The sequence below is a fragment of the Salmo trutta genome, chromosome 2, assembly GCF_901001165.1.
Source record: "Salmo trutta chromosome 2, fSalTru1.1, whole genome shotgun sequence".
NCBI classification, from domain to species: Eukaryota; Metazoa; Chordata; class Actinopteri; order Salmoniformes; family Salmonidae; genus Salmo; species Salmo trutta.
Window position 1 is genome coordinate 47,067,956 of NC_042958.1, and position 23,675 is coordinate 47,091,630.

Sequence of the window (23,675 nt, forward strand, 5' to 3'; positions counted from 1 at the left end):
ATAACCCATTATGACAAAGAAACAGGTTTTAGAAATGTTTACAAACTTATTAAAAACATAAAACAAATACCTTTTTACATAAGTATTCAAACCCTTTGCTATGAGACTCAATTTAGCTCATGTGCATCTGTTTCCATTGATCATCCTTGAGATGTTTCTACAACTTGATTGGGTTTCACCTGTGGTAAATTCAATTGACTGGATATGATTTGGAAAGGCACACACCTGCCTATATAAGGTCCCACAGTTGACAGTGCATGTCAGAGCAAAAACCAAGCCATGAGGTCAAAGGAATGGTCCGAGGAGCTCCGAGACAGGATTGTGTCGAGGCACAGGTCTAGGGAAGGGTACCAAAAAAATGTCTGCAGCATTGAAGGTCCCTAAGAACACAGTGGCCTCCATCAATCTTAAATGGAAGAAGTTTGGAACCACCAAGACTCTTCCTAGAGCTGGCCGCCTGGCCAAACTGAGCAATCAGGGGAGAAGGTTAGGGAGATGAACAAAAACCTGATGGTCACTCTGACAGAGCTCCAGAGTTCCTCTGTGGAGATGGGAGAACCATCCAGAAGGACAACCATCTCTGCAGCACTCCACCAATTAGGCCTTTATGGTAGAGTGGCCAGACGGAAGCCACTCCTCAGTAAAAGGCACATGACAACTCACTTGGAGTTTGCCAAAAGGCACCTAAAAAACTCAGACCATGAGAAACAAGATTCTCTCTGGTCTGATGAAACCAAGATTGAACTAGCCTGAATGCCAAGGGACACGTCTGGCGGAAACCTGGAACCATCCCTATGGTGAAGCATGTAAATGTGACTTCAGTTCATTTTTAACACATTCGCAAAAATGTCTAAAAAACTGTTTTTGCTTTGTCATTACGGGGTATTGTGTGTAGATTGAGGGGGGAAAAAATTGAATAAATTTTAGAATAACGAAGCAAAATGTGGAAAAAAGTCAAGGGGTCTGAATACTTTCCGAATGCACTGTATGTGGGGGCGAGTCGTGGATTAGATGCTACAGGCCAGGGTGAATCCACTTTGGTGAGAATGATGCACACATGGCTGAACTTCATATGATTTAACAGTTCCATACATTAAGTGCCACTCCAAAGTGCTTTCAGCAACATCCCTCTAAAGAGGAAGTACATTCACAAAATGAATATACGATACAGGTAAGAAACAGTTCCCTCTATTTATATCACCATCAAATGAGAAAAAGTGCAAGTAAAATCCGTTGAAATGCATGCCTCGTCTCACCCTCATAACTAAATCAGATAAATCTGGTATTATTTTCATCCCATGTAGCAAAGTTTGGTATTGATGAATAGATCTCAGGTACCTGTATTGTAAATCAGATACGGTTCTGTCGATAAACTTGTGGTCGATCTGAATACTAGACCATTCTGCACCAGTCTCCACACCATCGCTATACGACCACCAGTTCCTCTACCAAGTGCAGTCTTCAGCATCGAGGTTCTTACTCATAACTTAGATGCATACAAACACACCTCCGGGTCAAATGCAAAGTAAAAACTAAAGCCACAAGATACCCCAAAAATAAATAAGCCAAATATAAATCACATACTTAAAAAGCTTTATATAAATTAAATATCTCCAATTGTTTTATCAACATTTAAATTTTAAAAAAGGGAGAGAATCCTTTTTCCTAATAAATAATTACAAAGCGATAGCGCGTGTTTAGCCATAAGCGACGTGAAAACATTTATCTTCAATCAAATGGTGACATTGGCTTTGGGCCCCGCTCCCAACTCTTCTGTTCTGTTCAGTCATTGGCCCATCTACTACCCACCGTTGGCAGTCAGTCCAGAGCCATGAGAAGGACTGAGGAGGCAGAACATTAGGACAGCCTTGGTCTCCTGCTTAGTCTTCGCAGTGCTTTATCTGGTGAAGATAACAGGAAAGGTAGCAGAGGTGCAGAAAGCCAGTTAAGGTTTGTGGGTGTTTGCATTCCGCCCCAGCCCAGCTGTCAATCAGAGGACAGTTACAGCGTTGCCATGGTTACCGGGTTCACAGGAGAAACCCCGCTTAACGCCACAGATGAACGACGTCTGGAACGGAAGAAAAATATATATAAATAATGTTTTCAAACAAAGACATAACATTTAGCAATTAGGATATTTATGTTTTATATACAATAACCATCATTATGATTAAAGAATGTTAGAATATGTAAAAACAATAACAGATGTATGACTCACACGCAGGCCAGTAATGCAGAAATAAAGTGGACAACAAGCAGAAAAGAGATGGTGTTGTCATGTATAAGTGTGAAAGAGAGCAACTAGCCATGTGTAGTCAAGTCTGTCTTCTGGTTGGGTCACCGGTTGTCTCTTCTGCTCCCAGGAGGGCCTTGGAACGACTTGTTCTGGGGAGGAACAGACAGCCAAACCAGTAACCAGTAACACACAGCCAAACCAAAAAGGAACAGTGAAAGTAGATCACAGTGTACTGTTGCACTACAATAAATCACAGTGGTTGAGTGCTGGAGAAATCCAATTCCAGTCTGATTTTCTAGGACTGTATACACGATGCAGTAGGGCTGTGTAGACAGCCTCAGAATAAAGCAACGCTTTACTGAAGCAAGCCGTACTTCATCTTAGTAATGCACAAATCATAAAACGGAGGATTGCTAAATTGTCAGTTCCATGCCAGCAAACTCTTTCACAAAAAGACTAACTTTGTACAGTGAGACCGAAAACACTGACAGCAATTGAGCGAGTGAATGAGATCAGCTTAGTAAGGATCAAACCTAGCAGTCATTTAAATCAACCGTCCATACCTTGTGCTTGGTGCATTTCATGGAGAAGTTCTCTTCATTGAGGACACAGTCTGTGGGGAGAAGAATGCTTGGATCAATGAAGATGACTGATCAATAGCAAAACAGCAGCTGAACCAGCCTACACACACCAACCGGCTACAGAGAGCCTGCAACACACACACACACACACACACACACACACACGGAGCTGGGGTGGCATTACCGTTTTACAACCACAGTACTAGTGTTATAATATAGGAGGGGGAGGTTAGTGTTAGGACACAGACAAACACACGATCCAGGATACACTTCACACTACATCCCCCAGGGGGCAGCACCTGGGTCTAGCACAACCGCTGCTGCCAATTAGGGCCAGTCAGTGTCCCAGCTGGCAAGCCGTGAGGCTGCTGGTTGTGTTTGATGGCCCGAAGGCCTTTCCTTTTGTTTTGAGTCTTTCGTTTGTGATTGACTTCGGGATTAATCCCCCTTTTTGTACATATTTATGTTTCGTCACCACCTGAACAAATAATCCACTTGGACTGGCCGACCTAGAGGTCAAGAGAAACAGAGCTGGCCCTGGACCAAGGTAAAGTTGCTCTCTCCCTGGGTACATGTACATTCAACACCTGGTCACATGATCTCACATAAATGCACATTCATTCAGGTTACAGACCAGTTAGCTAGGCCGCAGATCCCTAGACATAACGAGTCAGGTTACAGACCAGTTAGCTAGGCCGCAGATCCCTAGACATAACGAGTCAGGTTACAGACCAGTTAGCTAGGCCGCAGATCCCTAGACATAACGAGTCAGGTTACAGACCAGTTAGCTAGGCCGCAGATCCCTAGACATAACGAGTCAGGTTACAGACCAGTTAGCTAGGCCGCAGATCCCTAGACATAACGAGTCAGGTTACAGACCAGTTAGCTAGGCCGCAGATCCCTAGACATAACGAGTCAGGTTACAGACCAGTTAACTGGCATAATGAGTCAAGCTGATTAAACAGCATGATCATTACACAGGTGCACCTTGTGCTGGGGACAATAAATGGCCACTCTAAAATGTGCAGTTTTGAGGGAGCATGCAATTGGCATGCTGACTACAGGAATGTCCACCAAAGCTGTTGGCAGAGAATTTAATGTTAATTTTAGAGAATTTGGCACTACGTCCAACCGGCGTCACAATCACAGACCACGTGTAACCACGCCAGCCCAGGACCTCCACATCAGGCTTCTTCACCTGTGGAATGGTCTGAGACCAGCCACCCAGACAGCTGATGAAACTGAGGAGTATTTGTGGATGTAATAAAGCCCTTTTGTGGGGATAAACGAATTCTGATTGGCTGGGCCTGGCACCCCAATGGGTGGGCCTGGGCCCCAAGTGGGTGGGCCTATGACCTCCCAGGCCCACCCATGGCTGCCCTGTGAAATCCATAGATTAGGGCCTAATTAATTTATTTCAATTGACTGATTTACTTACATGAACTGTAACTCACTGAAATTGTTGTATGTTGCGTTTATATTTTTATTCAGTATAGATTGCTTATGAATAACCACCATTAATAAATGAAACAATAATTATGTTATTCAATGTACTGACTTCAAAGTGCGGCACGCAGGCCACGTAGCGTATTTCTATGCATACATGCTCCTATTACGCACAACAAAAATGACAAAGATATAATTTTTACATAGGCCGTACCAAAAGATCAGTAGGCCTGTGCTAGTAATTGTGTCTTGACGACCCATTGCTGGTGAACTTGCAAAGTAAACAGTTCATATTCTTGATCACCAACATTTTTTGGAGCCGGATATTTATTATGGCAATCCGCTCTCCCTACAATTTGACATCTGCACTGCACCCAATCCTATAGCTGTACAACAAATCAGCAATCTGTTCTCTGGCGCACCGGACCTTTGTTGATTGACAGCTTGCTGGTCCAATCAGAGGTCAGAGTGTGCATTTCACAAGCCAATCTGTTGCACTTTTTATTCTAAGGGCAATGCTGTGGCTACTGCCTCTGGCTGTATGGAGAGTTATCCACAGAGACTGTGCCACAAAATAAGTCCAGAGTCTTGACGCTCCCAAGTCAAGTCTCAAATAATTACATTTTCTATCAAATCGAGTCTCAAGTCAAGTCTGTGAGACAAGGAGAATCACCTGATGGTCCCAGCAGTGGAACGGGAATAAGGACAGCGGAGACTCACCCAATGGTCCCAGTAGGGGATAGGAATAAGGACAGAAGAGACGACTCACCCGATGGTCCCAGTGGGGGACAGGGATAAGGACAGAGGAGACGACTCACCTGATGGTCCCAGTGGGGGACAGGGATAAGGACAGAGGAGACGACTCACCTGATGGTCCCAGTGGGGGACAGGGATAAGGACAGAGGAGACGACTCACCTGATGGTCCCAGTGGGGGACAGGGATAAGGACAGAGGAGACGACTCACCTGATGGTCCCAGTGGGGGACAGGGATAAGGACAGAGGAGACGACTCACCTGATGGTCCCAGTAGGGGACAGGGATAAGGACAGAGGAGACGACTCACCTGATGGTCCCAGTAGGGGACAGGGATAAGGACAGAGGAGACGACTCACCTGATGGTCCCAGTAGGGGACAGGGATAAGGACAGAGGAGACGACTCACCTGATGGTCCCAGTAGGGGACAGGGATAAGGACAGAGGAGACGACTCACCTGATGGTCCCAGTAGGGGACAGGGATAAGGACAGAAGAGACTCACCTGACTGTAGAGAACACCTGTAGTGATACTTGTTGGGGCATCCTTTGATGAAGCACCCCAACATGGCACCTAGGTTATGGCAGCGAGAACACGTCTGAAAACATGAAATACAATTAATTGGTTCTCTCGTGTTATGGGCCAAGACCAAAGACAAGCTGCTATAGTATTTTACATTTTGGGTACATTTCGCTACACCCGCAATAACATCTGCTAAACACGTGTATGTGAGCAATAAAATTTGATTTCACATTGTTAAACAGAGTTGTAGCACTATTACATACAAACTAAATGTAAAATAGTAAACAGACGGCTACAACAGCAGACATAGTCCTCATGGGAGATCACTATATAGTCACCCCAAATCATAAATCAATAAAAAGACATCCGTTTCTATCCTGCAGGATTTACACTTACCGTCTCCTGAGCCACCTTGACTGCCTCTTCCAGGCCGTAGACCCATCCCTTCACCAGGAACACACCTGCAGACCAGATGCTGCAGTCCTCGTGGAGCCAGTACTCACACTGGTCCAGAGGCACCACAGGGGGAACGTACCAGTCATCCACTGCAGCCTTGGCCCCAGATGTTACCAAAGGCTTAACCTCAATCCTGCCCCTCTTAGCTCCAGGGCTGCCTGAGGGGTCACTGTCACTGGTCCACCTCCCCAGCAGGTCCTCCTGTTTCAGCCGGGGGTCAGGTTTGTGGGGCAAGGGGACCCCCGGGGGCCGGGCACACTTTCTACCCCGGCCTTTCACGCTGCAGGAGGAGTCAGAGTCACTGAAATCCTCCTCTTTTTTGAGGCCTGGTTTGCTAGCTGGGGCTTCAGTGCTGGGTCTGTATCCCTCAGGGTAGTATGGCCCGTGGAGGTCCCCAAGGTCCATGGCGTTAGCCGAGCCTCCACACAGGCAGCAAACCAGGGAGCTGTGGTGCTGGCTGTGGGTGGAGATGCGGCCCAGCTGGAGGCAGGAAGTGGAGGGTACAGCCCCTGGGATGAAACCCCTGGATCCTGAACTTCCAGCCTGCAGTTGCCCCTGGCCATTCTGCCTGGGCTTCTCCTCCTCTGGGTAGTTGATGACAGTACAGTTGGCGGGGGAGGTGCAGGAGGGCTTATGCTCTATGTGGATGAAAGGAGAGAATGTGTCCACCCTCATGTCCCTCTTCTCCTCCTTGTAGTTGATGTATTTCAGTTTGATCTCAGGCTCCTGAGGGGAGAACATTGAGGACTGATCCAGTCTGGGTTTCTTCCATTTCTTCTTGGGAGCAGGGGTCGCCTTCCTTGTTTTGGCTGTGGAAGCAGCTGCTTCGCTGCTTGTAGACTTAGCTTTATGCTTCCCGGGTTTCTTTGGAGATATTTTAAGTGACGGTGATACGGTCAGTAAATCTACCTCAGAGGAGGGCTCGGGACCTGACTCTCTGTGTTCCGACTCATTCTCTGAATCTTTGTCTGGAGCAAAGGGCAGACTGGAGGTTATTGGAGATGTGCTGTGGTTATGTGGGTATTTTGAAAAACGGGCGTGTTCCGAATCTGAGGTAGACTCTATGCAACGGTCTGCATTTGTGTAAATGTTATCCATATGACCGGTCAATGAGGCTGCTGCTGCGTGTACTTTAGTCTCTCCCTCGCAGCTAGACGCTGCTTTATTCTGGACCTTGTTCTTCACTACAAATGAGGTCTGTTTGTTAGGACTAACACCGGCTTTAGATGGACTGCTCTGGGTCAGGGGATTTGTCTGACGCTGGGCCTTTGAGGCCTTGGGCTTCTTAGTGGATACTTTATACCAGTTAGGGTTGATGTTCATCACTATGGCCTCTAACCTGGTTCCCCTGCCAGAGCGAGGGGGGAGTTGTTTCCTCTCAGAAGTCCTCTGCTCTGCCTTCACATTACCATTCAGGTGAGTAGCAGCCGTCTGCTTGGGTTTCTTTTCTGAAACCTCTGGCACAGTGCTCTCGTCTTCTGTCAAATCAACAATAGACTCCGAAGCTGACTTGGGTTTATGTCCTGGCTGCTGGAAGTCCTTGCTGTAATCTAACCTTGGTGTATTCTCACCATTAGACCTTGTCCCCTGTATTGCAGACAGCCCAGGTCCTCCTCTCCCCAGCTCATCCCAGCGGGTGTCAGCCGTGTCGTCTGGTGAATAATTGTAAGCACAGGGTGAGCAGGAGGCCTGAGGCAGAATGAGCCCATCCTCTACGTCTTCCAGTGAGACAGAGGGAGAGACCGGGTCCTCCAGAGGACTGATATAGTCCCTATTCGGAGAACACAGGTCCCTGGGACTCCTGCTGTCCTGCATCAGGACTGGCTCCTCTGTTCTAGAGATGAGAAAGAGAACCTCTGAAGCCCTCTGACCATCCTCCATGTCTGTAGTGACAGACTCTGGGGAGGAATCGACACAGATGGCAGAGTTGGACCAGCTGCTACTACCCTGGCCATTCTGCAATCCTTTGACTGTGTCCTGAGAAAGAGTGCGTTTCATTGAACTCCCTCTCTGTTGAGGTTTGTATTTATCCACTCCTCCGTTACTGGCAACTCGATGGCCATTGATTTCATGAGACTGCTGCATCAAACACACCCCTGCGACATTCTCACTCACCACCTGGGCTGGAGGGATAGAGTCAAACATTTCCGACCGAGGTGCTAAGCCCAGAGGCCTATCCACCTGCTGCAGGTAGCCATCCATTGTTGAGAACCTGCTGATCGACGGGACACCGTAGAGAGAGGGACGCTGGGAGAGAGAGGGACGCTGGGAGAGAGAGGGACGCTGGGAGAGAGAGGGACGCTGGGAGAGAGAGGGACGCTGGGAGAGAGAGGAATGCTGGGAGAGAGAGGAATGCTGGGAGAAGACATGAGACCGGCTCACATATGAGAGAGTGACTGTAGTGTTGGAGAAGGCATTGTCCGGCTGGATCTGGTCTACTGGTTGAAGCCTGTGGTCGTGGTCAGTCTCAGGGAAGTTTGGGTACCAGCTGGGAGGCTTGACCACCCGTAGGGCCTCCATGGAGTTGGCTTTCAAGAGGCATTCCTCACCTTTTCTGGTCAGGTCCATCACAGCGGGAAGGCTGCGGGTGGAAGAGAGGTCCTGTGGCTGTAAATCATCAGAGTCCCCCAGTGGTTGCTCCATAGCAACTGAAATTGAGCAGACATACAGAAAGGTTAGATTAATACATGGAATTGAAATGATCTTGCTGACCTCAGTGAGAACATGACTGGATATAGGACAAGATACAGTTCCATCGTCACCAAGCATATTGGTCAACAGTGGATTGCAACGTCATCTAGCTAGAGTACAGGCAACAAGCTGCTAGCGATAATGCACATCAGACTTAGCTAGCTAAATATCGAAATAGCTAACTAGAAAGCAAACAAGTCAGAACTAAATGTTAAACGTGCTCTAACGTTGTTTTCGTTGGCTGTCAGCGTTCACTTAGTTTTCCATTACTATTGGTCGAAGTAATGTAACGGTAGTTGACGCGAGTTCAGCTTGAACGTCGCAGATTCATTAAGTGGCAAGTAAACAAATGAGTAAAACAAACGAAATTGCAACAATGTAGCGCGTTTGCACTTACAGCTACAGTATCAAGCTGACTCGGGGAAATGTGGCCAAATCAGAAGTATATACTGGAAATCCACCAAAATAGATGCGATAAGAAAAGAAAGAAAAGATACACTAACAAAAGTTATCAACTGGCTTCGAACCTCTTTGCCTTTTCACAACAAAACAAAAAAATAAAACTTAGCTAACTACATTTATGTTTAGCTAACTTTCCGTAACCTGGAATGACAGCTGAGTGTCCCAAACTAGCTCCATGTTTTTGTCGTCAGTCAAATGGGTTCTGACCAGGGAGAACAGCTACGACTAGCAGGTTAGAAGAAGTTACACTGCAGGTTAGGAGACTTTAGTTAAGGTTGAGGAAAAGGTTAGGATCAGCTAAAATTATCTCCTAACCAGTTACGAAAAATCACTTCCGGTCTTAGTTGTACTCCCGCAAGTCCAGCCACAACTAGTCAAATGTGAAGGATGATTCGTGCGACAACAAGAGTTACAGTAACATTACCTCGCTAGTTATCATATTAACCTATGTAAATAGGAAACGTCTTTTGATTTGGTTAGTTAATGTCACCAGTTCACGGTGTACTAAACTAGTTGGCTATGTAGTTAGCCGCTTACCACAAAACAATGTCCCTTGTAAAAGTTGCACGTCTCTAATACTCTTCTAAACTGACCAATTAATCTGTAGTTGATATGGTAACGTCATTTTATTGTAAAATAATGGGTGGCTATAATAATACAATCCTTGAATATGTGCTGTTTTTTGCCATTCAGCGTTGGGGATTTATTTCCCGCAGACCCCGGAGGGGTGGAGTGATGCATTTACAGGATACAGCTAGCTAGCAACCAACTTTGATTTATTCACGGTTTCCTAGCTAGCTTGCTAAGCTAATTTGCTAGGCCCTTCGTATGAAACAAAAGAGCGAGCATATTGCGCTGCCGGAGACTGAAACTTACCCAAACAGGATGGAGTGTGGGGGCTTTACAAACATCCAATTCAACAGTGAGTCCCACCCAGCATCTTGGTCAAGAGCCAATCTAACTCTTGTACCCTAAAACTCCGAACTAGATTTGTGTCAGTAAACAGGATCAAAAAATCCCTGCACTTTCCCCGAACACGCGTAAACTGCGCAACATTTCTAGAACAGCGTTTGTCAGCTCTCAGCTGGCGATCACAGTGAGGCATTATGGGACGTTGGGAAACTTCATGTTCTGTCATTGGGACGAAAGCTGGAAGAGTTGCTTTTTCATCGGCAGGTTTTCTTGTCATGGTCCTTCATTTATAAGCATCATTTTTCTCCACACAGATATTATATGGAATAATCGGGACATATTGTATAAAAATACTTCTTTGTTTTTAGAATATTGGTTCCGAAATAATATCCTATTGGTGAGCCAACTTGTAAATGCAGAGGGTCTTTTACTTAATCATAAGGAATTCTTATAACTTTACAAGATCCCTGTAACACCTAAAGATTTTGCAAGATCAGATGCCATTTCCTCGGGTATTGCTTTATTATTCAGGAACATGTCAAGGCCTGACCCTCAGAACATACGATTATCCCTGTTGACTCATCAGTAGGAAAGACTCGTTTTTCTTTTGGTCCATTCAACAATAGAGCTATACAAGCCTTGTCTCAACAGGATGTTGTATCTATATACCAGGGATCATAAACTAGATTCAGGTGAGGGACGATTTTTTGTTGTTGTGTGGATGGTGGGGGCCGGACCCAAATTACAAATAATCTGTAGACTGCAAATTGACCGCAAGAAGCCCAAACACATAATATTTGTCTAAAACAATCATTTCAAACCTTTCTTACATTTGTATATGATCAGGTGTCTTTCTACTATTCATGGGAATACTTGGGAACAGATTTCTCTAAATTAAAATCACTTGGAGCCGATTTTGTGTTTTTACAATCTTATGTCCAACAAAAATACAAATAAATATGTTATTTGTATTTATTAATCAGAAAACATGGGGCCAAATGAGACCACCCGAGGGCCAAATTCGGCCCACGTGCCGTCAGTTGGGGAACTCTGCTATATACCTTAAGTCATGCCTTATTGGAATGGTTTTTATTGATACTGTCTGTTGGAAAACAGTTTAACAAAATTAAGGAAGTTTCTTTTTAAATTATTCATAAATATTATCCTGCCAAACACTATATGAAGAAGTTTAAAAAAAAACATACATTCAAATTGTTCCTTTTGTAATGACCACCCAGAAACGATTTTGCATCTTATTTGGCACTATAATCATGCAAGGAATCTGTCAAGACATCAGTAGATTATAATTCAACACATTTATTAAGATTTTCTTTTAACTATTATGGAGAGATGTACTGCCTGGATTCTTAACTTAAGATAAAATTGTTTCAACTTATTTCTATGTAATTAATTCATTATTCTTTTGGCCAAATTTCATATTCACAAATGTACGTTTACAAACAAAACACCACATTTTTCTTACCTTACAAAAATATTTAAATACTCTGCCAACAAAAAAAGCTGTTAGAATGATAAACGTGTGTATGCAACTTAAGGTCCTTGTGTAATGTGATATTGTACCCCCTAGCCCAGACCCCAGCCCCACCCCTAGACCGTTGTCCTTTGTATATTCCTTATATATACCTGTGTTCCCCCATGTACTTTTTGTTGTTAATAATAATACAAAATAATAAAACGGCAGAGTTCAATACATCAATGTTGTATGTCGTTTTACTCGAGTGAGACAACTTGTATTGTGTGAATTAGGTTTTGTCCTGAGTCATATATTAATAATATATTATAGACATTTCCATGAGTGCTGAGTATATTAGTGCTTTTTGGGGTCTTTTTGGTTCTATTATTAAAGCATTATCATGGTTTTCGAATTCGGTTTTGATTATTTGGGTTGAATGCTGTAACACAGAATAAATAGCACAGAATAAAACTTTTAATAAAAGTCCCATATGATGGTAGTGAATTCCCATTACTGCTTGTCACTTATTAACCATTTATTCACATTCCTTTAATAAAATATTTCAGTTTTGTATTTAACATTTGTTTTATTTAAGAACTTTATTATTTAATTTCAAGTCATCATCTCACAGTGGCATGTATTCATTGATGCCAAGGGAAGCCAGTCTTCCCCAAAAAATTGACCAAGGAAAAAATGATAAAAGAAAATGTATCTTTCGTCTCTCTGTGTTTCATAATTTTCCTTAAATTCGCAAGGCTGAATGTACAGTATTTCACTTTAGAAAGCACCAGAGCGAGCCAAACAGCACCCCTCTGTCTCTGTATGTGTAGGCCATATATCTGATGCTGTCTGGTACAAAATAGCATGACATTATTGCCACCCATAGCATTGAATGCAAGGGAGCCAGGTTCCCTTGGAGAGTTCATCAATGAGCTTGACGCCTTGATAAGTTCCTTTCCTGAGGATGGCTCACCCCTCACAGTTCTGGGTGACTTTAACCTCCCTACGTCTACCTTTGACTCATTTCTCTCTGCCTCCTTCTTTCCACTCCTCTCCTCTTTTGACCTCACCCTCCCCCTACTCACAAGGCAGGCAATACGCTTGACCTCATCTTCACTAGATGCTGTTCTTCTACTAATCTCACTGCAACTCCCCTCCAAGTCTCCGATCACTACCTTGTATCCTTTTCCCTCTCGCTCTCCTCCAACACTACTCATTCTGCCCCTACTCAGATGGTATTGCGCCGTCGCAACCTTCGCTCTCTGTCTCCTGCTACTCTCTCCTCTTCCATCCTATCATCTCTTCCCTCTGCTCAATCCTTCTCCAACCAATCTCCTGATTCTGCCATCCTTTGACTCTCTATGTCCCCTATCCTCCCGACCGGCTCGGTCCTCCCCTCCCGCTCCGTGGCTTGACGACTCATTGCGAGCTCACAGAACAGGGCTCCGGGCAGCCGAGCGGAAATGGAGGAAAACTAGCTTCCCTGCGGACCTGGCATCTTTTCAAAATCAAATCAAATCAAATCAAATTTATTTATATAGCCCTTCGTACATCAGCTGAAATCTCAAAGTGCTGTACAGAAACCCAGCCTAAAACCCCAAACAGCAAGCAATGCATGTGAAAGAAGCACGGTGGCTGGGAAAAACTCCCTAGGAAAAACTCCTGAGAAAGGCCAAAAACCTAGGAAGAAACCTAGAGAGGAACCAGGCTATGAGGGGTGGCCAGTCCTCTTCTGGCTGTGCCGGGTGGATATTATAACAGAACATGGTCAAGATGTTAAAATGTTCGTAAATGACCAGCATGGTCAAATAATAATAATCATAGTAATTGTCGAGGGTGCAACAAGCACGTCCGGTGAACAGGTCAGGGTTCCGTAGCCGCAGGCAGAACAGTTGAAACTGGAGCAGCAGCATGGCCAGGTGGACTGGGGACAGCAAGGAGTCATCATGCCAGGTAGTCCTAGGGCTCAGGTCCTCCGAGAGAAAGAGAGAAAGAAAGAGAGAATTAGAGAGAGCATATTTACATTCACACAGGACACTGGATAAGACAAGAGAATACTCCAGATGTAACAGACTGACCCTAGCCCCCCGACACATAAACTACTGCAGCATAAATACTGGAGGCTGAGACAGGAGGGATCAGAAGACACTGTGGCCCCATCCGATGATACCCCCGGACAGGGCCAAACAGGCAGGATATAACCCCACCCACTTTGCCAAAGCACAGCCCCCACACCACTAGAGGGATATCTACAACCACCAACTTACCGTCCGAAGACAAGGCCGAGTATAGCCCACAAAGATGTCTGCCACGGCACAACCCAAGGGGGGGGGCGCCAACCCAGACAGGAAGACCACGTCAGTGGCTCAACCTACTCAAGTGACGCACCCCTCCCATGGACGGCATGGAAGAACACCAGTAAGTCAGTGACTCAGCCCCTGTAAAAGGGTTAGAGGCAGAGAATCCCAGTGGGAAGAGGGGAACCGACAAGGCAGAGACAGCAAGGGCGGTTCGTTGCTCCAGCCTTTCCGTTCACCTTCACACTCCTGGGCCAGACTATACTTAATCATAGGACCTACTGAAGAGATAAGTCTTCAGTAAAGACTTAAAGGTTGAGACTGAGTCTGCGTCTCTCACATGGGTAGGCAGACCATTCCATAAAAATGGAGCTCTATAGGAGAAAGCCCTACCTCCAGCCGTTTGCTTAGAAATTCTAGGGACAATTAGGAGGCCTGCGTCTTGTGACCGTAGCGTACGTGTAGGTATGTACGGCAGGACCAAATCGGAAAGATAGGAAGGAGCAAGCCCATGTAATGCTTTGTAGGTTAGCAGTAAAACCTTGAAATCAGCCCTTGCCTTAACAGGAAGCCAGTGTAGGGAAGCTAGCACTGGAGTAATATGATCAAATTTTTTGGTTCTAGTCAGGATTCTAGCAGCCGTATTTAGCACTAACTGAAGTTTGTTTAGTGCTTTATCCGGGTAGCCGGAAAGTAGAGCATTGCAGTAGTCGAGCCTAGAAGTAACAAAAGCATGGATTAATTTTTCTGCGTCATTTTTGGACAGAAAGTTTCTGATTTTTGCAATGTTACGTAGATGGAAAAAAGCTGTCCTTGAAGCAGTCTTGATATGTTCTTCAAAAGAGAGATCAGGGTCCAGAGTAACGCCGAGGTCCTTCACAGTTTTATTTGAGACGACTGTACAACCATCCAGATTAATTGTCAGATTCAACAGAAGATCTCTTTGTTTCTTGGGACCTAGGACAAGCATCTCTGTTTTGTCCGAGTTTAAAAGTAGAAAATTTGCAGCCATCCACTTCCTTATGTCTGAAACACAGGCTTCTAGCGAGGGCAATTTTGGGGCTTCACCATGTTTCATTGAAATGTACAGCTGTGTGTCGTCCGCATAGCAGTGAAATTTAACATTATGTTTTCGAATGACATCCCCAAGAGGTAAAATATATAGCGAAAACAATAGTGGTCCTAGAACGGAACCTTGAGGAACACCGAAATTTACAATTGATTTGTCAGAGGACGAACCATTCACAGAGACAAACTGATATCTTTCCGACAGATAAGATCTAAACCAGGCCAGAACTTGTCCATGTAGACCAATTTGGGTTTCCAATCTCTCCAAAAGAATGTGGTGATCGATGGTATCAAAAGCGGCACTAAGATCTAGGAGCACGAGGACAGATGCAGAGCCTCGGTCTGACGTCATTAAAAGGTCATTTACCACCTTCACAAGTGCAGTCTCAGTGCTATGATGGGGTCTAAAACCAGACTGAAGCGTTTCGTATACATTGTTTGTCTTCAGGAAGGCAGTGAGTTGCTGCGCAACAACTTTTTCTAAAATTTTTGAGAGGAATGGAAGATTCGATATAGGCCGATAGTTTTTTATAATTTCTGGGTCAAGATTCGGCTTTTTCAAGAGAGGCTTTATTACTGCCATTTTTAGTGAGCTTGGTACACATCCGGTGGATAGAGAGCCGTTTATTATGTTCAACATAGGAGGGCCAAGCACAGGAAGCAGCTCTTTCAGTAGTTTAGTTGGAATAGGGTCCAGTATGCAGCTTGAGGGTCTGGAGGCCATGATTATTTTCATCATTGTGTCAAGAGATATAGTACTAAAACACTTTAGTATCTCCCTTGAGCCAGGGTCCTGGCAGAGTTGTGCAGACTCTGGACAATGAAGCCCTGGAGGAATACCCAGATTTAAAGATGAGTCCGTAATTTGCTTTCTAATGATCATGATCTTTTCCTCAAAAAAGTTCATAAATTTATTACTGCTGAAGTGAAAGCCATCCTCCATTTGCGAATGCTGCTTTTTAGTTAGCTTTGCGACAGTGTCAAAAAGAAATTTCGGATTGTTCTTATTTTCCTCAATTAAGTTGGAAAAATAGGATGATCGTGCAGCAGTGAGGGCTCTTCGATACTGCACGGTACTGTCTTTCCAAGCTAGTCGGAAGACTTCCAGTTTAGTGTGGCGCCATTTCCGTTCCAATTTTCTGGAAGCTTGCTTCAGAGCTCGTGTATTTTCTGTATACCAGGGAGCTAGTTTCTTATGACAGATGTTTTTAATTTTTAGGGGTGCAACTGCATCTAGGGTATTGCGCAAGGTTGAATTGAGTTCCTCGGTTAGGTGGTTAACTGATTCTTGTCCTCTGACGTCCTTGGGTAGGCAGAGGGAGTCTGGAAGGGCATCAAGGAATCTTTGGGTTGTCTGAGAATTTATAGCACGACTTTTAATCTTCCTTGGTTGGGGTCTGAGCAGATTATTTGTTGCAATTGTAAACGCAATAAAATGGTGGTCCGATAATCCAGGATTATGAGGAAAAACATTAAGATCCACAACATTTATTCCATGGGACAAAACTAGGTCCAGAGTATGACTGTGGCAGTGAGTAGGTCCAGAGACATGTTGGACAAAACCCACTGAGTCGATGATGGCTCCGAAAGCCTTTTGGAGTGGGTCTGTGGACTTTTCCATGTGAATGTTAAAGTCACCAAAAATTAGAATATTATCTGCTATGACTACAAGATCCGATAGGAATTCAGGGAACTCAGTAAGGAACACTGCATATGGCCCAGGAGGCCTGTAAACAGTAGCTATAAAAAGTGATTGAGTAGGCTGCATAGATTTCATGACTAGAAGCTCAAAAGACGAAAACGTCATTGTTTTTTTTTTTGTAAATTGAAATTTGCTATCGTAAATGTTAGCAACACCTCCGCCTTAGCCGGATGCACGGGGGGTTTGGTCACTAGTGTAACCAGGGGGTGAGGCCTCATTTAACACAGTAAATTCATCAGGCTTAAGCCATGTTTCAGTCAGGCCAATCACATCAAGATTATGATCAGTGATTAGTTCATTGACTATAACTGCCTTGGAAGTGAGGGATCTAACATTAAGTAACCCAATTTTGAGATGTGAAGTATCACAATCTCTTTCAATAATGGCAGGAATGGAGGAGGTCTTTATACTAGTAAGATTACTGAAGCGAACACCGCCATTTTTAATTTTGCCCAACCAAGATCGAGGCACAGACACGGTCTCAATGGGGAAAGCTGAGCTGACTACGCTAACTGTGCTAGTGGCAGACTCCACTAAGCTGGCAGGCTGGCTAACAGCCTGTTGCCTGGCCTGCACCCTATTTCATTGTGGAGCTAGAGGAGTTAGAGCCCTGTCTATGTTCGTAGATAAGATGAGAGCACCCCTCCAGCTAGGATGGAGTCCGTCACTCCTCAGCAGGCCAGGCTTGGTCCTGTTTGTGGGTGAATCCCAGAAAGAGGGCCAGTTATCTACAAATTCTATCTTTTGGGAGGGGCAGAAAACAGTTTTCATCCAGCGATTGAGTTGTGAGACTCTGCTGTAGAGCTCATCACTCCCCCTAACTGGGAGGGGGCCAGAGACAATTACTCGATGCCGACACATCTTTCTAGCTGATTTACACGCTGAAGCTATATTGCGCTTGGTGACCTCTGACTGTTTCATCCTAACATCGTTGGTGCCGACGTGGATAACAATATCTCTATACTCTCTACACTCGCCAGTTTTAGCTTTAGCCAGCACCGTCTTTAGATTAGCCTTAACGTCGGTAGCCCTGCCCCCTGGTAAACAGTGTATGATCGCTGGATGATTAGTTTTAAGTCTAATACTGCGGGTAATGGAGTCGCCAATGACTAGGGTTTTCAATTTGTCAGAGCTAATGGTGGGAGCCGTCGGCGTCTCAGACCCCACAACGGGAGGAGCAGAGACCAGAGAAGTCTCGGCCTCCGACTCCGACTCGCTTAACGGGGAGAACCGGTTGAAAGTTTCTGTCGGCTGAATAAGCGACACCGGTTGAGCATTCCTACAGCGTTTCCCTCCAGAAGCCATGAGAAAGATGTCCGGCTGCGGGGACCGTGCGAGGGGGTTTATACTAACGTTACTATCTGTACTTACTGGTGGCACAGACGCTGTTTCATCCTTTCCTACACTGAAATGACCCTTGCCTAACGATTGCGTCTGAAGCTGGGCTTGCAGCACAGCTATCCTCGCCGTAAGGCGATCGTTCTCCTGTATATTATGAGTACAACGACTGCAATTAGAAGGCATCATGTTAATGTTACTTAGCTTCGGCTGTTTGAAGTCCTGACGAACCATGTCCAGATAAAACCTCCGGGGTAGGAGAGTTGAATGAGAAAAAAGTTGAGTGAGGGAAAAAGTAAAAATATACGGTAATGAAAAAGTAAAGACCGTCAGGTAGCAAAGTAAAAACGGCAACAAAAACGCACAACAGCGTAAACAAGTCTGCAAGTTGTGCAAGTCTGCAAGTTGTGACCGGAAACACTCCCTCCTCTCTACATTTTCCTCCTTTGTTTCTGCTGCTAAAGCCACTTTCTACCACTCTAAATTCCAAGCATCTGCCTCTAACCCTAGGAAGCTCTTTGCCACCTTCTCCTCCCTCCTGAATCCTCCTCCCCCCCCCTCCTCCCTCTCTGCGGATGACTTCGTCAACCATTTTGAAAAGAAGGTCGACGACATCCGATCCTCGTTTGTCAAGTCAAACGACACCGCTGGTCCTGCTCACAGTGCCCTACCCTATGCTTTGACCTCTTTCTCCCCTCTCTCTCCAGATGAAATCTTGCGTCTTGTGACGGCCGGCCACCCAACAACCTGCCCGCTTGACCCTATCCCCTCCTCTCTTCTCCAGACCATCTCCGGAGACCTTCTCCCTTACCTCACCTCGCTCATCAACTCATCCTTGACCGCTGGCTACGTCCCTTCCGTCTTCAAGAGAGCGAGAGTTGCACCCCTTCTCAAAAAACCTACACTCGATCCCTCCGATGTCAACAACTACAGACCAGTATCCCTTCTTTCTTTTCTCTCCAAAACGCTTGAACGTGCCGTCCTTGGCCAGCTCTCCTGCTATCTCTCTCAGAATGACCTTCTCGATCCAAATCAGTCAGGTTTCAAGGCTGGTCATTCAATTGAGGCTGCTCTTCTCTGTGTCACGGAGGCTCTCCGCACTGCTAAAGCTAACTCTCTCTCCTCTGCTCTCATCCTTCTAGACCTATCTGCTGCCTTTGATACTGTGAACCATCAGATCCTCCTCTCCACCCTCTCCGAGTTGGGTATCTCCGGGGCGGCTCACTCTTGGATTGCGTCCTACCTGACAGGTCGCTCCTACCAGGTGGCGTGGCGAGAATCCGTCTCCGCACCACGTGCTCTCACCACTGGTGTCCCCCAGGGCTCAGTTCTAGGCCCTCTCCTATTCTCGCTATACACCAAGTCACTTGGCTCTGTCATATCCTCACATGGTCTCTCCTATCATTGCTACGCAGACGACACACAATTAATCTTCTCCTTTCCCCCTTCTGATAACCAGGTGGCGAATCGCATCTCTGCATGTCTGGCAGACATATCAGTGTGAATGACGGATCACCACCTCAAGCTGAACCTCGGCAAGACGGAGCTGCTCTTCCTCCCGGGGAAGGACTGCCCTTTCCATGATCTCGCCATCACGGTGGACAACTCCATTGTGTCCTCCTCCCAGAGTGCTAAGAGCCTCGGCGTGACCCTGGACAACACCCTGTCGTTCTCCGCTAACATCAAGGCGGTGACCCGATCCTGTAGGTTCATGCTATACAACATTCGCAGAGTACGACCCTGCCTTACACAGGAAGCGGCGCAGGTCCTAATCCAGGCACTTGTCATCTCCCGTCTGGATTACTGCATCCCTGTTGGAGGGGCTCCCTGCCTGTGCCATTAAACCCCTACAACTCATCCAGAACGCCGCAGCCCGTCTGGTGTTCAACCTTCCCAAGTTCTCTCACGTCATCCCGCTCCTCCGCACACTCCACTGGCTTCCAGTTGAACCTCGCATCTGCTACAAGACCATGGTGCTTGCCTACGGAGCTATGAGGGGAACGGCACCTCCGTAACTTCAGGCTCTGATCAGGCCCTACACCCAAACAAGGGCACTGCGTTCATCCACCTCTGGCCTGCTTGCCTCCCTACCTCTGCGGAAGCACAGTTCCCGCTCAGCCCAGTCAAAACTGTTCTCTGCTCTGGCACCCCAATGGTGGAACAAGCTCCCTCACGACGCCAGGACAGCGGAGTCAATCACCACCTTCCGTAGACACCTGAAACCCCACCTCTTTAAGGAATACCTGGGATAGGATAAAGTAATCCTTCTAACCCCCCCCCCCAAAAAAGATATACACTGCTCAAAAAAATAAAGGGAACACTTAAACAACACAATGTAACTCCAAGTCAATCACACTTCTGTGAAATCAAACTGTCCACTTAGGAAGCAACACTGATTGACAATACATTTCACATGCTGTTGTGCAAATGGAATAGACAACAGGTGGAAATTATAGGCAATTAGCAAGACACCCCCAAAAAAGGAGTGGTTCTGCAGGTGGGGACCACAGACCACTTCTCAGTTCCTATGCTTCCTGGCTGATGTTTTGGTCACTTTTGAATGCTGGCGGTGCTTTCACTCTAGTGGTAGCATGAGACGGAGTCTACAAACCACACAAGTGGCTCAGGTAGTGCATCTCATCCAGGATGGCACATCAATGCGAGCTGTGGCAAGAAGGTTTGCTGTGTCTGTCAGCGTAGTGTCCAGAGCATGGAGGCGCTACCAGGAGACAGGCCAGTACATCAGGAGACGTGGAGGAGGCCGTAGGAGGGCAACAACCCAGCAGCAGGACCGCTACCTCCGCCTTTGTGCAAGGAGGAGCAGGAGAAGCACTGCCAGAGCCCTGCAAAATGACCTCCAGCAGGCCACAAATGTGCATGTGTCTGCTCAAACGGTCAGAAACAGACTCCACGAGGGTGGTATGAGGGCCCGACGTCCACAGGTGGGGGTTGTGCTTACAGCCCAACACCGTGCAGGACGTTTGGCATTTGCCAGAGAACACCAAGATTGGCAAATTCGCCACTGTCGCCCTGTGCTCTTTACAGATGAAAGCAGGTTCACACTGAGCACGTGACAGACGTGACAGAGTCTGGAGACACCGTGGAGAACGTTCTGCTGCCTGCAACATCCTCCAGCATGACCGGTTTGGCGGTGGGTCAGTCATGGTGTGGGGTGGCATTTCTTTGGGGCCGCACAGCCCTCCATGTGCTCGCCAGAGGTAGCCTGACTGCCATTAGGTACCGAGATGAGATCCTCAGACCCCTTGTGAGACCATATGCTGGTGCGGTTGGCCCGGGTTCCTCCTAATGCAAGACAATGCTAGACCTCATGTGGCTGGAGTGTGTCAGCAGTTCCTGCAAGAGGAAGGCATTGATGCTATGGACTGGCCCGCCCGTTCCCCAGACCTGAATCCAATTGAGCACATCTGGGACATCATGTCTCGCTCCATCCACCAATGCCACGTTGCACCACAGACTGTCCAGGAGTTGGCGGATGCTTTAGTCCAGGTCTAGGAGGAGATCCCTCAGGAGACCATCTGCCACCTCATCAGGAGCATGCCCAGGCATTGTAGGGAGGTCATACAGGCACATGGAGGCCACACACATTACTGAGCCTCATTTTGACTTGTTTTTAGGACATTACATCAAAGTTGGATCAGCCTGTAGTGTGGTTTTCCACTTTAATTTTGAGTGTGACTCCAAATCCAGACCTCCATGGGTTGATAAATTGGATTTCCATTGATTATTTTTGTATGATTTTGTTGTCAGCACATTCAACTATGTAAAGAAAAAAGTATTTAATAAGATTATTTATTTCATTCCGATCTAGGATGTGTTGTTTAAGTGTTCCCTTTATTTTTTTGAGCAGTATAGATGTACTATGGTAAATGGTTGTTCCACTGGATATCTTAAGGTGAATGCACCAATTTGTAAGTCGCTCTGGATAAGAGCGTCTGCTAAATGACGTAAATGAGCCATGAGCATTTGTCCTCCTTTCATTAAAAAAGTATAAAATAATAGCCAATCAGCATTGAGCTAAAATGAGTGAGCTCAACTGTGAATGGTCCTGGAGCACCAAAAACAAGTGTCAAGGGAAGCCAGCTTGGATTTGGCATCACTCCTATCAAATCACATTGAGCATACCTTATTGACAGAAACAACTTGAATTGTTGCATCTGTACTGAAAAAAGATATAAATGCAACATGCAATTTCAAAGATTTTGCTGAGTTACAGTTCATATAAGGAAATCAGTCAATTTAAATTAATTAATTAGGCCCTAATCAACAGATTTCACATGACTGGGCAGGGCCGCAGCCTGGGAGGGCATATGCCAACCCACTGGGGAGCCAGGCCCAGGCAATCAGAATGAGTTTTCCACAACAAAAACGCTTTATTACAGACAGAAATACCACAAAGTGGACAGCAAACCTCTCGCCCACACGACACCATAAACGCCGTCTGCCAGGTACAGTTAAAAATGGGATTCTCAAACCACTCGCCCACACGACGCCATTCACGCTGTCTGCCATCTGCCTGGTACAGTTAAAAATAGGATTCATCTGTGAAGAGCACACTTCTACACTGTGACAGTGGCCATAGAAGGTATATATTTGCCCACTGAAGTCGGATACGACGCCGAACTGCAGTCAGATCAAGACCCTGATGAGGATGACGAGCACGCAGATTAGTTTCCCTGTGATGTTTTGTGCAGAAATGTTTGGTTCTGCAAACCCAGTTTCATCAGCTGCCCCAGACCATCCCACAGGTGAAGAAGCCGGATGTGGAGGTCCTGGGTTGGCGTGGTTACACGTGGTCTGCGGTTTTGAGGCCAGTTGGATGTCCTGCCAAATTCTCTAAAACGATGTTGGAGGCGGCTTATGGTAGTGAAATTAACATTCAATACCATGGCAACAGCTCTGGTAGACATTCCTGCAGTCAGCATGCCAGTTGCACGCTCCCTCAAAACTTGAGACATCTGTGGCATTGTGTTGTGTGACAAAACTGCACATTTTAGTGGCCTTTTATTGTCCCCAGCACAAAGTGCACTTGTGCAACAATCCTGCTGTTTAATCAGCTTCTTGATATGCCACACCTGTCAGGTGGATGGATTATCTTGACAAAGGATAGAATGTTCACTAACAGGGATGTAAACAAGTTTCTACACAATATTTGATTGAAATAAGCTTTTTGTATGTAAGGAACATTTCTGGGATCTTTTATATCAGCTCATGAAACATGGGGCCAGCACTTTACAATTTTTTTTAACAAGGCTCCTTTAACCTTTATTTAACTAGGCAAGTCAGTTAAGGACACATTCTTATTGACAATGATGGCCTACCAAAAGGCAAAAGGCATCGTGCGGGGACGGGGGCCTGGGATTTTTAAAAATTAAATAAATACAATATAAATATAGGACAAAACACACATCACAATAAGAGAGACAACACTACATAAAGAGAGACCTAAGACAACATAGCAAGGCAGCAACACATAACACAGCATGGTAGCAACACAACATGGTAGCAGCACAAAACATGGTACAAACATTGCTGGGCACAGACAACAGCACAAAGGGCAAGAAGGTAGAGACAACAATACAGTGAGGGAAAAAAGTATTTGATCCCCTGCTGATTTTGTACGTTTGCCCACTGACAAAGAAATGATCAGTCTATAATTTTAATGGTAGGTTTATTTGAACAGTGAGAGACAGAAAAAAATCCAGAAAAAAAACGCATGT

General features: G+C 45.8%; 1 protein-coding gene across 2 annotated transcripts; it reads right to left on the reverse strand.

Moving 5' to 3' along the window:
* Nucleotides 1-1,172: 1,172 nt before the first annotated feature.
* LOC115156070 (transcription factor 20) lies at nucleotides 1,173-10,364 on the reverse strand. Of its 2 annotated transcripts, none has more exons than XM_029703308.1 (6): nucleotides 10,023-10,364; nucleotides 5,934-8,641; nucleotides 5,520-5,613; nucleotides 2,800-2,849; nucleotides 2,307-2,385; nucleotides 1,173-2,068 (listed from the first exon to the last, which is right to left on the reverse strand). In XM_029703308.1, exons 2-5 carry the CDS (start codon nucleotides 8,634-8,636, stop codon nucleotides 2,338-2,340), a joined length of 2,895 nt encoding a protein of 964 aa, XP_029559168.1. In that variant the 5' UTR covers nucleotides 8,637-8,641; nucleotides 10,023-10,364; the 3' UTR covers nucleotides 1,173-2,068; nucleotides 2,307-2,337. The 2 variants fall into 2 exon arrangements, with proteins under 2 accessions (XP_029559168.1, XP_029559177.1); XM_029703317.1 differs by lacking the exon at nucleotides 10,023-10,364 and adding an exon at nucleotides 9,082-9,516.
* Between the last annotated feature and the right edge of the window lie 13,311 nt (nucleotides 10,365-23,675).